The following is a 14,472-nucleotide window of genomic DNA, read 5'->3' as shown; positions in this document are numbered from 1 at the left end:
ATCTCCTGAGGTTTCCAAAGATTAAAACTTGAAATTTAAACTCAAATCTTCAAAAATCAAAAGAAAGACTCATGAATTCTCTAAGAGATTTGAAGAGATCTCAGCAAAAACATTAAGAAATCATAGGCCTACCTCTTTCCGAAAGAAGAGAGAAGAATTTCTCTCAAAATCAGGCTGAGACCCTTTTATAGCTGAGTCTGCCAGCTAAGGTTCGCCGGTCGAACATGGGAGGTTCGGCGGTCGAACCTTGATGAGTTAAAAACCATTTTTTAAAAAGAAATACGTTAAGAAAAAGTTTTAAATTTATTTTATAAAAATCCTATTTTACCCTTCTAAAGATTCCAGCTTTGAGATTCTGGATTCTGATGGAGATTCTATCGAAAAGTTGGAATTCCGGTGCCGGAGTTTAGTTGGGTATTATATTGAGGTTTGTTGCTAATAAAAGGAAAGAGATAAGAAAGAGGAGGATGAAGAAAGAAAAGGAGAAAGAGGAGGATGAAGAAAGAAAAGGAGAAAGAAGAGGTTAAAATTCCAATTTCAACTACAATAAAGATTAGAATTGAAGAGGAAGTTGCAATGCATGAAATTAGTGAAGTTGTTGCTGAAAATTCCATCAATGAGCTTAAAGAAAAGGTTGTGAATGATGGTGGATATGGGGAGGATATGATTGATGAGGTGGAGGAAGTGAATGTGGTTGTTTTGGAAGTTGTAGAGGAGAATGGGTCACATCTACATGATCTTTCTATGACTAACATTGTTATGCCTAGCTCTTTTGTTCTTGATGTGCAGGTTGTTGATAAGAACATCTATGAAGAGAGTTTTATACTATTTCCACCTATTTAAGAGGAGATTTTTAAAGATGCATTAGTTTCTAAATCTTTCATTCCTGACATAAACATAAGCAAGATTCAAGAATGAATCTTTTATAAAGAAGGAGGGAACGATACGAATTCAATATAGCAGATTTGAAATAATAGTATAGAGCAACCTTATATCATTCAAATGAGTCTAAAAAGAGTTCGAAAACATATCCATATGATCCAAATATACTTGAGGCGTACTTCAATTTATATAGGGCAAATTTGGTGCAACACTTGCAATTATAAGATTAAGGAGTATAATCAAGCCTATGGGCCAAAACTGCATAAAGTGAAGATAAAGGAAGGATTTTGTGAAGATTCAAGTCCATTGGGCCTAATTAGAAGGTATACAAGTCCATCAAATCAAATGGGAAGATTTGAAGAAACATATGCAATGCATTTGCAATTTAAGGAGCATGTATAAGGTATGTGCACAACTCATGAATAACCTTGTGGGACGTGTTATTCATGTTATTTGGACCTCAATGATGTATTTTATAGGCTCATTTATTTGGATTAAGCTTATACTATTTTATTTGCTTTAGTATTGATAATTTAGTTGTTTGGACCTAGTTTTTGGGTTTTAGTGTGCCGCCCTCTTGCTATGGGTTATTAAATTCAGCCGGCCTTATTTAGGCATTTTAGGGTTTAGTTTATTCTTATTCTCTTAGAGTTAGATTTAGTTTTCTCTATATAAACTCAAGCTGCCCTTTGTGTGAAAAGTTTTTTTAATCAAAATTCAGAATTATTCATACCATTTGCATGCTTTTATTATTGTGAGAGTATGAGATTGCATTATTTCAATTTAGGGTTTAGTTTATCCTTATTCTCTTAGGGTTAGATTTAATTTTCTCTATATAAACTCAAGCTGTCCTTTGCGTGAAAAACTTCTTTTAATCAAAATTTAGAATTATTCATGCCATTTGCATGCTTTTGTTATTGTGAGAGTACGATATTGTATTCTTTCAATTGTATCAAGAATCAAGGTAAATTTATCAATTCAATTATAGCGTTTGTCTTGTTTTTCTAATCCTTAATTATTGGCCTTCTTGCTGTCTTTTGCGTAGGTTGCCATAAAGAAGAATTTATTGTTGATCTTTACGGCTATTTCATTTTATCATAGATTTTTTGAACTTGATTCTAGGTTCCGCATCAAAGAAGATCGATATCTATCAACGGAGAATTGATCTGTAATATTTAATCACCATATCATAATTAATCAGCTCACTGGAACTCAAGAATAGCAATTTACAAAAACAATTCACCATAAGAGCACATGAATTAATCACGAATGTACAGAAATCAATTGTTCAGAACATGGCTAAATGCCACTTTTGATTCCTCAATAGAAATTGAAGAAACATAAAATCTACAAAATTTCACAACCCAAATGTACAAAAACAAGAGAAGCTTGTGGCTTCCTCACCATAAATGTTAAACATATTCACATTGTCAAGGCTTCTTCTCTCTGGTCTTGCTTCGGAAGGGTGATAACAAGGAGAAAGGGCGAGAAGCTGCACCAGAATTGTATAGTTTAGTAACAAATGAAATTTAAGAACACTGAGAAAATGGTTATCCGATAGTGAGAGCATACTCTTTTGAGGAGTAGTACTAGCAGTAGGTGTTTCATCTTGAGAGATAAGATTCCTCAAAGTATGAACTGATAACCACAACCAACTATTAAGGTCAGCTTGCAGGGTTGATATATCAATCATGATTTAATTCCTTTGGAAGCTTAACATCATTAGCAGTAGCACCAAATCCTTGAAACAAAAACCCAAATTTTAATTGAATAAAAAAAACAAATGCACTCACCTACTGAAGCAACTTTAAGTGTCAAAAAACTTGCACGTACTATAACTTTTTTTATCATATGAAATCTCTCTTTCTCTAACCTAAAAGTTGGCAGCTTATCACATTCATAAAGTTCTAGATGTTGTCATAAATGTCATGAAAATTGGGTGGGGAGTTTGTGTAAGGGATTACATTCCTGTATACAATGGTCAGAGATTGGAGCTGCTCTCCTGATTAGTCCAAAGTAGAGCAAAACCAATCAGTCTGACAAATTCCTCAGTCTATTAAATTTGACAGACTATAATCTTGTATGGGCATAGGCGCAGTGTGACAAATATTTATCAACCTAATCTCTATTATTCTAATCCCTAAATCAGAATTCAGAATTCATAAACCATTAATGAGAAATGAAATTAAGGAGACAAAAAAGAATCAACATTTAACTTAGATTAGACAAGACATCGAAGCGAATGAGAGAGTGAATTCCAATCCTTACATTCATCGAAGGAGGCGTGCAGCACAAGAAATGTAATCTGCTCAGGGCATGCAGGGGGAGGAGTGGCAAGAGGCTTTAGATGAGTGCAGAGAAAGCGGCGGTGAAGCTCAGGGAACGTGTTGATGCGCCTAGGGCTCATAGATAATGTCACACCTCCACAAAAGGCTCCCAAAATATCCAAAAATTCTTTGTTGTGGTTGCCAAGATTGGTGCTGAAAATTTGTGTGAGCTGCTGCCCAAATGAGGTTCACGCTGGTGCGGGACGTGGGCCAAATAGATTTGGTGATGCCGCAAAGCTGGGCAAGTTACTGGGCAAAATGAGGTTCAACGAGGGGCAAAAATCTGCTGGGAGCTGGTTGGTAGCGCTGGGAGCTAGCAGGGGAGCATTTTTTCGATTCATGCACAATTTAAAAAATAATTATCAGTTCATGTAGAATCCGAAAATATTTTCGGATTCTGTGTGTCAACGGAGCGTGTTCGACAGTCATACTGTCGAACACGCTAGTTCGACACTCATAGTGTCGAACAATGGGGAGTTCGACACCATGAGTGTCGAACTGCGACACTCATAGTGTCGAACAATGGGGAGTTCGACACCATGAGTGTCGAACTGCCAGTTCATCAGCTTCTTCGGCACCCATGGTGTCGAACAAACTGTTCACTGCTCCCCTGGCCAGTCCAGTGGCATGAACAGAAATTTAAAAAATAATTATTATTACCATTTAGTATTTACATAATTAAATTTTAAAAATAAAAAATATTATACTTAAATTTTTAATACATACATAATTAAATTTTAAAAATAAAAAATATTATACTTAAATTTTTAATACATATAATAATTAAAATTATATTTATATATAAAATTATATTTTATAATTTTATTTTTATATATAAAAAAATATCTATATTTAAAAATAAATTTAAGTAAAAAAAGAACCTGATGATAATGGAAATGTTGAAAGGTGAAGAAGGAAATCTGTTGAGGAAGGAGCTGGAAAGGGAGAAGAAATTGCTGAAGAAATTTGGAAAAAAAAATACTAAAAAATTTTGAAGAAGAAAATGCTGAGAAGAAAAAATTTGAGAGATAAAATAGAGAATGAGAAGATGAAAGCAGAAAGATGGTGTATGGAAGGAGACTTAAAGTCTCCTCCCCGCGTAGCTGTGCGTGGGTCTCCTTTACCCAGACAGTGGCTTGCATGCATGAACACATGTCATGCATGCAAGGCACCCCTTATGCATAACATGTTTCATGCATGCAGCACTCCACCCAAAATGACCTGCATGCACAGCGCCCCATTCGACATTCAAAGTGACTTGCATGTACAGTACCACATGGGTCTCCTGAAAAGTGCCTTGCATGCATGACACATGTCATGCATGTAAGGCACCCTTTGCATGCATGAGACATGTTATGCATGCAAGGACATGTCCACGTGTCTACTTTATAGGCTGTTCGGCACTTTGGATGTCGAACACACCACATCAGACACGCCACATGGCAATTCGACACCCATAATGTCGAACTCCCCATTGTTCGACACTATGAGTGTCGAACTAGCGTGTTCGACAATATGACTGTCGAACACGCTCCGTTGACACCCAGAATCCGAAAATATTTTCGGATTCTGCATGAACTGATAATTATTTTTTAAATCGTGCATGAATCGAAAAAATGCTCGCTAGCAGGGCGCTGGGTGGAAATGAGGTTCCAGCGAGGGCATCTGGCAGGCCACTAGGGGACTGGTAGGCTGCTGGGGAAAAATAGGCTGGCGCTGGGCTCAACTGGGAAGTGAGGTTCGACAGGGAACAGTGGTAGGCCTACGAAATAGTGTAGTGAAGTTAGTTACTGTGCCAGCGAGCTAGAAAATGACAAGGCAGAAATTGGGCCGAGAGGTTCAACTGGGCTTGCAACAGGCCAGCAGGCTGACAGGGTGATTGGGGCACTGGGCCATCATACATGCTTGGGAGAACTTGCTACATCAGGTCCAATTGGAGAAGGACGTGGCTAGGCCTATGGGAAGCCGTCTTTGGAGCTGTTTCGGCCAATTCTGGACTGTACAAAAGCTATTTCTGGGCAGAAACTTCCAACAACAGAAGCTGAGAGATTTAAAGGGTTGTTTCTTGATGGACAAGAAGAGAGTAAGTGTATGTTCTAAAATAGCCTACCACATCATCTCCTCTACCTCTTTCTCCTTGTTGGTTTTCTATGTGTCAAACATTAAGAGCCAAATGAAGTATTATTCTTTAATTTTTCTTTGTCTCTAAATTTTAAACTTTAGGTTCTTAACACTTCATTTTATTTCATATAACTCCCCCAGTTTCCTTTCTATTCTCCAAAACTCATTATTATTCCTCTTTAACAATATATTATTTTACTTAACTATTTTTTTTTCTTTTGTATTGAATTAACAAACAAAATTTTATGAAACACAATTTAGTATGTAAAAAATATATTCAATTGTAAGTAATACATGGTGCACTTCCAGATTTAATCTGGTGTTAAGTGCATATAAGTAAATTTGAGAAATTTCATATTCTATTTTTTCAATTTTTAATTTCCATTAAAAAAAATAATAATATATGGTATAATTTCAACCTATAAAAAGTAATGTATGCTACTTTAATACTAGATCTTAGAATGTAAATTTCTTTAACGATGGGAAAACTTATTTTTATTCATGATAGTGATATCCTAGAAGAATTGTAGAGATGAAAGACTAATAGTTATCATGACAAATCTCAATATTACAATGTCAGGATTAAATTGTAAAATTTAAAAAATATAAAAATTAAAATAAATATTTTATTAAATCAAAGAAATTAAACTGTCATTTACTCTTAAATTTTTTACATTTATTTTTTTTTCTCTTTCTCGAATATTGCAATTCGAGTGCATGTGTGTCTAATATTGTTTGTTTATTTTAATGTATACTTCAAACAGAAGTTGGAATTTGGATAAAGTGAAAATCCATTTTTTGTTTAGAATACTTTAATGAAAATTGGACTAAATCTATCAAGTGTATATTATAAATCAAGTTATTATTTTTTAATATTTAGTCTCAGTTTGTTTTTAAAAAATAAATTGTTTTTAAGAAAATATTTTTTCATAAAATAATTTATTTTATCGTGTAATTTTAATTTAAAAAATAAATTATATTAATAAATTTATATATAAAAATCTTAATAAATTTTTAAATAGTAGAAAATATTAAAAAAAAATTATTTTCTTTAAATTAACTTATATTTAAAAAAAAATATTTCTCATTAACTAATTTTTTTAATACTCTAAACACTCTAAAAATAGTTTTTCAAAAGATGTAAAAGTAATTTTTTTAAAAATATTCTTCGTAAAACATAAGTAACCTTAATTTATGTGATTGCTTATTGCTGAAAAGGGGGAAAAAGAGTAAAACTTCATCGTGGAAACGCTGCTACCTATCGCTTGCTAGGACAGATTGTTTGAAACGGATTTTTCATGACATTCACAGGGTAGCTTATTTCTAAGCTGGTTGTCAGAGTTTTACCCTATTTGGAAAAAATTACCTGGTTTTTTTAATCGATTCGAGCAAGACCATCTAAACAAATTGGACGTTTTAATGAATATTCGTTTAAATCAAACTAATGGGTTGGGTTCACCTAGGATCATCCAAATTATGGTAGACATTATTCGTGCCACACATTCATAAATATTTAAAGATTTTGGGACAAAACACAATCCCGTTTTCTCAAACCATTACATATCTAACATGTCCCCCACTCAATGTTCCAAGCCAGAAATTAAGAAAGATTAAGAGAAATAAGCATATATGCTAATAATGCATGCTCATCATCAAATATAGGTTTTAATTTCTAAATATAGATTTTATACGAGGAAATCATGGGAGTCATTAGGACAACCTGTAAGTAGGACCTTCTTCTTCATTAGCCAACTCAAAATGCCATCCCTTAGCTGTATTTGCCAAATTAAAGCAAAACAAATCAAACCAAACAAAACCTCCCTAATTAATGATATACCGTCCATTTTCCCTCTTCCTCTCCACTAACTTCGCACTTCCCTTTTCTCTTCCTCTTCTTGGATAGAGTTACAGCCTGTGACACCTGTTACCATAATTCCAAAAGACCCATGTAGTGGAATATTTTTTTATATATATATATATTCAAATTACAGGAAATGAAACCAGATTTTCAAACCTTAGAAAATATAGATCAACATTTTCAAAGCTGTTTCTGTTGTCGTTTTGTCTGTCCCTCTCTCTCTTTATATATGTATAGTTTCTCTTTCTTTCTTCTATACACCACAGAACGAATGTCGGAACTGAGAAACCCTTCTCTTTCTTCCTTTTAAATTTCTCTGAATTCTGTCTCTGTCTTTCTTTCGCTCCCTTTTATCATTCATTTTCCTTCTCTAACGTGAACCAAGGAAAGATTTCTAGGAAAGGTATCTGAGTCAGGAAGGACAAAAAAGAAAGGAAGGAAGAGAATTTTGGACGACATGGGAGCTTGCGCAACTAAGCCGAAGGTTTTAAAGGACGATGCTCAAGCTCCGGTGACTGCTCCTGATCCGGCAGTGGAAGAGGCAGTCGCGGTTCACCAGATCAATAGGGAGGAACGATCGGTTCCTGTTGTACAAGAGGTGAAAGATAAGAAGGTTGTTGAGAATGAAGGTGGTGATAAGGTCATCAAGGAGATCGTTGATGATGATAAGGCTGATGATCAGAGCACGAAGCGACGATCTCTCAGTCACTTGTTCCAGGAGGTATTTAATTAATGTCCCTCATTATTATTATTTTGATAATTAAACGTCGTATAATTATATAAGTAGGTAAGAAAATGAAATGATTTCTTGTGCGTTCGTCAAAATATCGATGAGAAATTATTTGATGCGGGATCTGTTTGAAAAGACTTAAATTGATGTTTTATTTATTTGAATCCTAATATTTTATTTATAATTTCTGTGCCAGAATTTTACTCTTCAAAATTCCTGTCATTTTCCAGGACAAAGTGAAATAAATGGAAATGGATAGAATAGGAATAGCCATGGCTTAATATATCTAGAAAATTTAGAATTCAAAGGATATTATATTTCATTAATTAGTTTCTCCTCTTTCCAATTAGAAATATGAATATTTGAAAATTACCATGTTGGTATTTTCTACATAAATGACTTTTTCTCATATGATATGAACTAGTCCTCGAATATCCTATCTAATAACAGCTTTCCTTGAAGAGAGAATATCCATTCTTGTAGATATATTTAAAAAAAATTACTTAAATTGAACTTAATAGTTTTTTTCATTAAAATATATAAATTTTAATTTAAAACTAATTTTTCATACCCATATAAAATGCAAAGAAGCTTCAAATAATAATAATAAACAAATCATTAAAATATGTATAAAATAAATTGGAAATTAATTATTCTGTTATTGTGCTTGTCTTTTTTCATGTCGGTATGGCTAAATTACCAAAAGATCTCCATTTATTACCGTTCTTGTTTTGTGTGGATATGATAGAGATTGTATTGGTGAATTAAGTATTGCTATTCCTCGATAGCTTGCCATTTGTTGATAAGGATGGATACTGGAATAGATTTATGTGGCAAATTCTTGTTTGATTCCTATTTGTTTCTATTCTCACTGCAAAATTTGAAGTGTTTAATTTCATACTCCATTTATGGATTTTAGACAGAAAAGAAAAACAAAGGCTTAATTTCTCAAAAGTGTAATTTAATTCAATCAATATAATTTGATTTAGATTAATTACCAGAGTCGAAACAATAGAAATAAATTGCAAATTCTCGTTAAAGTTTTTGGATTTTGTTTTTCATTATTAGGCCAATTAATTAGTTATTTGAATCTTTGTTGAGTACATATAACACATTATATGAAAAATCATAGATTCTCTCCTTCATATTAAAAATAAAAAAGTATTTCAAATATGGAGGATGAAAGTTATGATTATGGACACAATATTTTAATAAAAAAATAACTATTTAGTTTTTATATTATAGTGAAATTAATTATTTAATTTTTTTTTTATTTTGAAAAATAGTCTCTTTCATTTTAATTTATTTATTATTTAATTATTCTGTTTATTTTAACAGTTTATAATTTTTATAAAATAACCTTAATTAATATAACATAATTATTTATTCTCTTTAATTTTAAAATAATAACTATTTAATTCCTATAATTTTAAAGTAAAACTATTTAATTTTTATAATCTAAATAATTAACAATTTAAAAGAATAAAAACTATTTAATGCATTTTTAAAAATAAAATGCATGCAGTTTTTAAGTTTGGATATTGTTTTTTTTTAAAACGCTTGTGCAGAAGCTGTATTTAGCATTTAGTGTATATATGGTAAAAGGGTTAACGAAAGAGAGAATATTAAGGATATAGTTGGATAGATACTGCTTCTATTGAGGATTTAGTTGAATGCATACTAATCATCCATAAAGGACCCATGCGTACGTACTGGTGGTTGGGCTCTTTGGATTTTCTGATTATTTGTTTGCTACCTAATCGATTACTGAAGTTAGATGTTAGATGGCTGGTGATAAATGTTCATTTTTGTATCGTTCCTCTTGATATCTTTGCCTTGTTTTCTTGCAGCAAGTTAAATATAATTTGGTTACTCTTATGTCCTACCAGTCTATACAATACACTCCAATTATCGTGTATTCAAAACATAAATATTTATAGCGGAACCTACTATGAAAAATTCAGATGGTAAGTTATGCTCTTTGAGCCATCTAGGTTTCTCACAGTTAAATTGGTATTCTTTTCAGAGTGAAGGAGAAAAAGAGTCGGTAAAACGAGTGAAGCCACTGGCGGAACCGGTGAAACCAGAGTCATCAACAAGCATGAAGTCACCAGAGGAACCAGTGCCAACAAAACATAAAATAGCAAGTATGGAATCCCCAGCAAAACCAGTGAAGCAACAATTAGCAGAAAGCGTAAAGTCACTAGAGGAACCAAAGAAACAAGAATCAACGGAAAGTACGGAGTCTCAAGAGGAACTAGTGAAACAAGAGACGGCAAAAAGTATGACGTCGCCGGAGGAACCACTAAAGCAAGAGACGACAAAAAGTGTGAAGTTACAAGAGGAACCAGTGAAACAAGAGTCGGCAAAAAGCGTGACGTCTCTAAAGGAGCCAGTGAAACAAGAGGCAGGAAAGAGTGTAAAGTCGCCAGAGGAACCAGTGAAACAAGAATCATTAGAGACTGAAAAACCTAAGCAGCTATCTGTCCAAGAACCAATTACTACAAATACTACGGGGCCAGCGATAGTTGAACCACCGACGGCCAAAGAATCTATAGAACCAGCAAAAGAAGAGAAATTAGGGACAGTAAAACCTGTGGAATCCATGAAACAAGAGTCGTCGACAGCTGAAAAACCTAGTGAGCCAAAGAAGAAAGAGCATAAAGTGAGCGAAAAGCCATTGGAGCAAGTGAAACAAGAACCTTCAAGAACTGAAAATTTTGGTGAGGTTTCAAAAACTGAGTTAACAAAAGCTGAAAAATCAGAAAATCTAGTTGAACCAACTCCATCTTTAACTATTGTTGGTGGGCCTGTAAAGGTGGAAGGCGAGAAGAAGGTAACTGGAGCCACATCTGAAGTAAAGCCTAAAAACTAAAGAAAAATCCTGAAGAAATTAAAGTTAACTAAAGGGCTTGACACTTGATAGTAGTGTCTCTAAACTATCTCAAATTGATAGCAGAGAATGGATTAGCTAAAGAAATGGCAACCAAGAACATGTTCTTTGAATGGTTTTTATGAGTCTGTTTTAATTTGTTTCTTATATAAATTTAATTTCTTTTTATTCAAATTTGTTCACAGTGCAATTTTATATTTGGAAAAATATGAGTGGTTTATTTTTCAATCATATATAAAAGAGCACATAGATAGTTTTTAGCTTATGCATTATCTCATGTGTTTTAATTTCGACAACTCCATCAGATTAGATGCCTCTGCAAGATGTTCTTCTCTAAAATAACTTCATTTTTCTTTTAGTCTAAGAGATACTATTGAAGCTTTCTTTTCCCATTTTCCCATCTTAGCTATTGGACTAATACCATATGCATTATGTTTTCTCTGTTCCATTATCGTTTCAGTAGGAGTATTTTGAGTTTCTGTTTATTTATTGATAATATTTGTCCAATATTGAGTTAAGGGCTATGCTGTTCTGGTTATTGGGTTTAAATTTGTCTATTCTCTTTCCTTTTCTTCTTTACAACCGTTGGTATTATGGGATTTTATTTTCACTACTCTCTGATTTTGAATCTAAAGTGTGGAAAGTTTAGGTGCAACATAAAATGGGCAGCTGATTGGTGTCTTCCACTGCTCTATTTATAATGATGTTTTTTTTTTTTATTTGAAAGGCTTATTGAATAAAAAAAATCTAAATATTTACCGCTTTTCACATTTATATTCTAATTTTAAAATTTTAAATAATAAAATCAATTATTTCATATTTATCTTAATTTTATCCATTTGTTTTGATTAATTTTGATCAAATAATTTTTGATTCATCTGTTTAAAATTATTTCTCAAAAAACTAATTGATAAAAAAATTTAAATATTTACGTTAATTCATATTTATATCTAAAATTTTAAATTTTGAATAATAAAATTAAATTTTTTTAATTTGTCATGATTATAATAAAAAAAAAGCTAAATTAAATATAAAAAAAATAATGACAAATTATAATATAATTTCTAAAATTTTATATTAATAAATATATAATTTTTTAATTTAAATTTTATATTGAAATTATATTTATTTCATATTTATCATATATAATATTAATAAACATTTATTATTAATAATTTTTCACTTCATAAAATATCACATATAAATATTATATATTAAAGTATTTTATTGAAGATTTATACTCAGCATTATAAATTAATATATATATATATATTTTTAATATATTAAAAATTATATTTTATATTACTAATATAAAATAAAATAAAATTATTCTTTATGATTTTTATAAAATTTTAAATATGTTAACCATGTCTCTTGTAAGTTATTTGAAATATTTAATACTTTTTGACGCGAAACCCTATGGCACAAGCCTCAAACCCACACGCACAAGTAGATACGGAATCCAAAGATCTGATAAACCCACCTCCTATGGCACCCCAAACTTAGAGAAGCTGAAACACCAATGATCGAAGGATTTAGATGAGAATCCGACAAACGCCACAACGAATAGTTGATAAGTTAGCCAAGATTCCTAGTGCAATTGATGAAAGCAAATCCTCACTCTCACTCAAAGCAATACACGCCAAACGCATGAAAGAAATTCTGAAAAGTTTGATTAAAAGCTGCCTCTTACAATTGTTTCTTATCCTTATAGTAAGGAGAAAAACAAATAAAAGCCTAAGACACTCTTCTTGGGCCTGACTTAAACACATAAGGCCCAAGCCCAATCACACACTAAAATAACACAAGTATTAAAACATAAGCCCAAAATATGGCCCAACACTCTAAAATTTAAAAGATAAAATATGGCCAGAATACAAGCCCAAACAAAGCTAAAATAAAATAAGTGTTCAAATAATAAAAATATAGCAAGCCCCTCATAACAAAGATGAATCTTCACAAAAGCCTTGATCTTCACTTTAGGCTTCTCTTTGTGTAGTTTTAGCCCATTGGTTTGATTAGGCTCCCTAAGCCTATGATTGCAAGTGTTGCACCAAATCTGTCCCATATGAGTTGAAGCATGCCCCAAATATATATGGATCATATGAATATGATTTTGAACTCCTTTTAGATCCATTTGAATGACATAAGTTTGCTCCACACCATTGTCAGAAACTTGCCCTATTGGATCCGTATCATTCTCCCCTTCTTTAGAAAAGATTCGTCCCCGAATCTTACTGATATTTATGTCAAAAATGAAAGCTTTAGGAACCCATGTATCTTCAAAGACCTCCTTTTGAATAGGTGGAAATAGGATAAAACTTTCGTCATGAATGTTTTCATTAACAACCTGCACATCAAGAACAAATGAACTAGGCATACAAATATTAGTCATAGAAACATCCTGTGGATGTGAACCATTCTCCTCTACAACTTCCAAAACAGTCTCATTCACCTCCTCCACCTCATCAATCACGTGCTCCCCATGTCCCTCATCATTCACAACCTCTTCTATACGTTCATTGATGGAATTCTCAGCAACAACTACATTAGATTCATGTATTACAACTTCCTCTTCAATTTCAATCTCTATGGAAGTTGAGATTGAAACTTTAGCATCTTCTTTCTTCTTTTCTTTCTCCACCTTCCCTCCATGAACTAGTCTTGATTCTTTTCCAGCCTCTTTACCCTTAGACTCACACTTTTCTCTCATTTTTACCGCAGAACTCAAGCTCTCACTCCCCATTGTAGCCAAGGCCGAAGCCTCCCTCTCCCTCTCCAGCATCTTTATTTGATCAACATATACCTCTTGAGGTGATAAAGGAGCGAGTATAACCTTCTGTCCTTCATGAGTGAAGGAGTACTTGTTATTGAACCCATCATGTTGCACCTTTCTATCATGTTGCCACGGCCTACCCAACAACATATGGCTTGCCTGCATAGGTACCACATCACACAATATCTCATCCTTGTACCTACCAATAGAAAATGGTATAACCACCTGGCGTGTAACCCTAACCTCACCACAATCATTCAACCATTGCAATCTGTATGGCTTAGGGTGTTCAATAGAAGCCAAGCCCAATTTCTCCACCATATACACACTAGCCACATTTGTGCAACTACCTCCATCAATAATGAGAGTACACACTTTTCCATTAACCAAACACCTAGTGTGAAATATGTTTTCCCGTTGTTCTAGGCTTTCTTTCTTAACCTGCATATTCAGAGCACGCCTAGCAACAAGCATCTCATAATGTGCAGCAAGCAACACATTATTAACCAGCACATCCAAATCATCACAGTTATTATTGCAATTAGGAGTTTTTTGAGGTATTCTTGTAGAAGTGAAAGCTTGTGAGACATTTAAACTCTCCATAGTTTCAGTCAACCTCTCAAGAGTCTTATTGAGCCTTTGTAACTCACCACTGACCGATTTCTTAAAGAGCTTATAATCGTTACCCATATTCGATTCACTTCTATCAGTACGATCCACCACATTCTTGTCTTTACTCATCCTACCTTAAATCAACAAAGAACAAAAAGAACTAGCAAATATTGTGTTAAAGAAATACTCAAGTGTTTGCACTCTTACCATTCTTTTGCTGATTCTTCAATTGCACTTCAGAAACTAAGGTCAACCAACCAACCACAAGGTGCG

At 33.0% G+C, this 14,472-nt stretch overlaps 1 protein-coding gene across 1 annotated transcript; it reads left to right on the top strand.

Moving 5' to 3' along the window:
- The first annotated feature begins 7,431 nt into the window (after positions 1-7,431).
- Positions 7,432-10,979, top strand: LOC110629725 (eukaryotic translation initiation factor 4 gamma). The gene is made up of 2 exons (XM_021776817.2): positions 7,432-7,909; positions 9,945-10,979. The coding sequence occupies exons 1-2, from the start codon at positions 7,646-7,648 to the stop codon at positions 10,791-10,793; spliced, it is 1,113 nt and encodes a 370-aa protein (XP_021632509.1). The 5' UTR covers positions 7,432-7,645; the 3' UTR covers positions 10,794-10,979.
- The last annotated feature ends 3,493 nt before the right edge of the window (positions 10,980-14,472 follow it).

Source organism: Manihot esculenta, chromosome 13 (assembly GCF_001659605.2).
Source record: "Manihot esculenta cultivar AM560-2 chromosome 13, M.esculenta_v8, whole genome shotgun sequence".
NCBI classification, from domain to species: Eukaryota; Viridiplantae; Streptophyta; class Magnoliopsida; order Malpighiales; family Euphorbiaceae; genus Manihot; species Manihot esculenta.
This window is presented reverse-complemented; position numbering and strand designations above follow the sequence as displayed.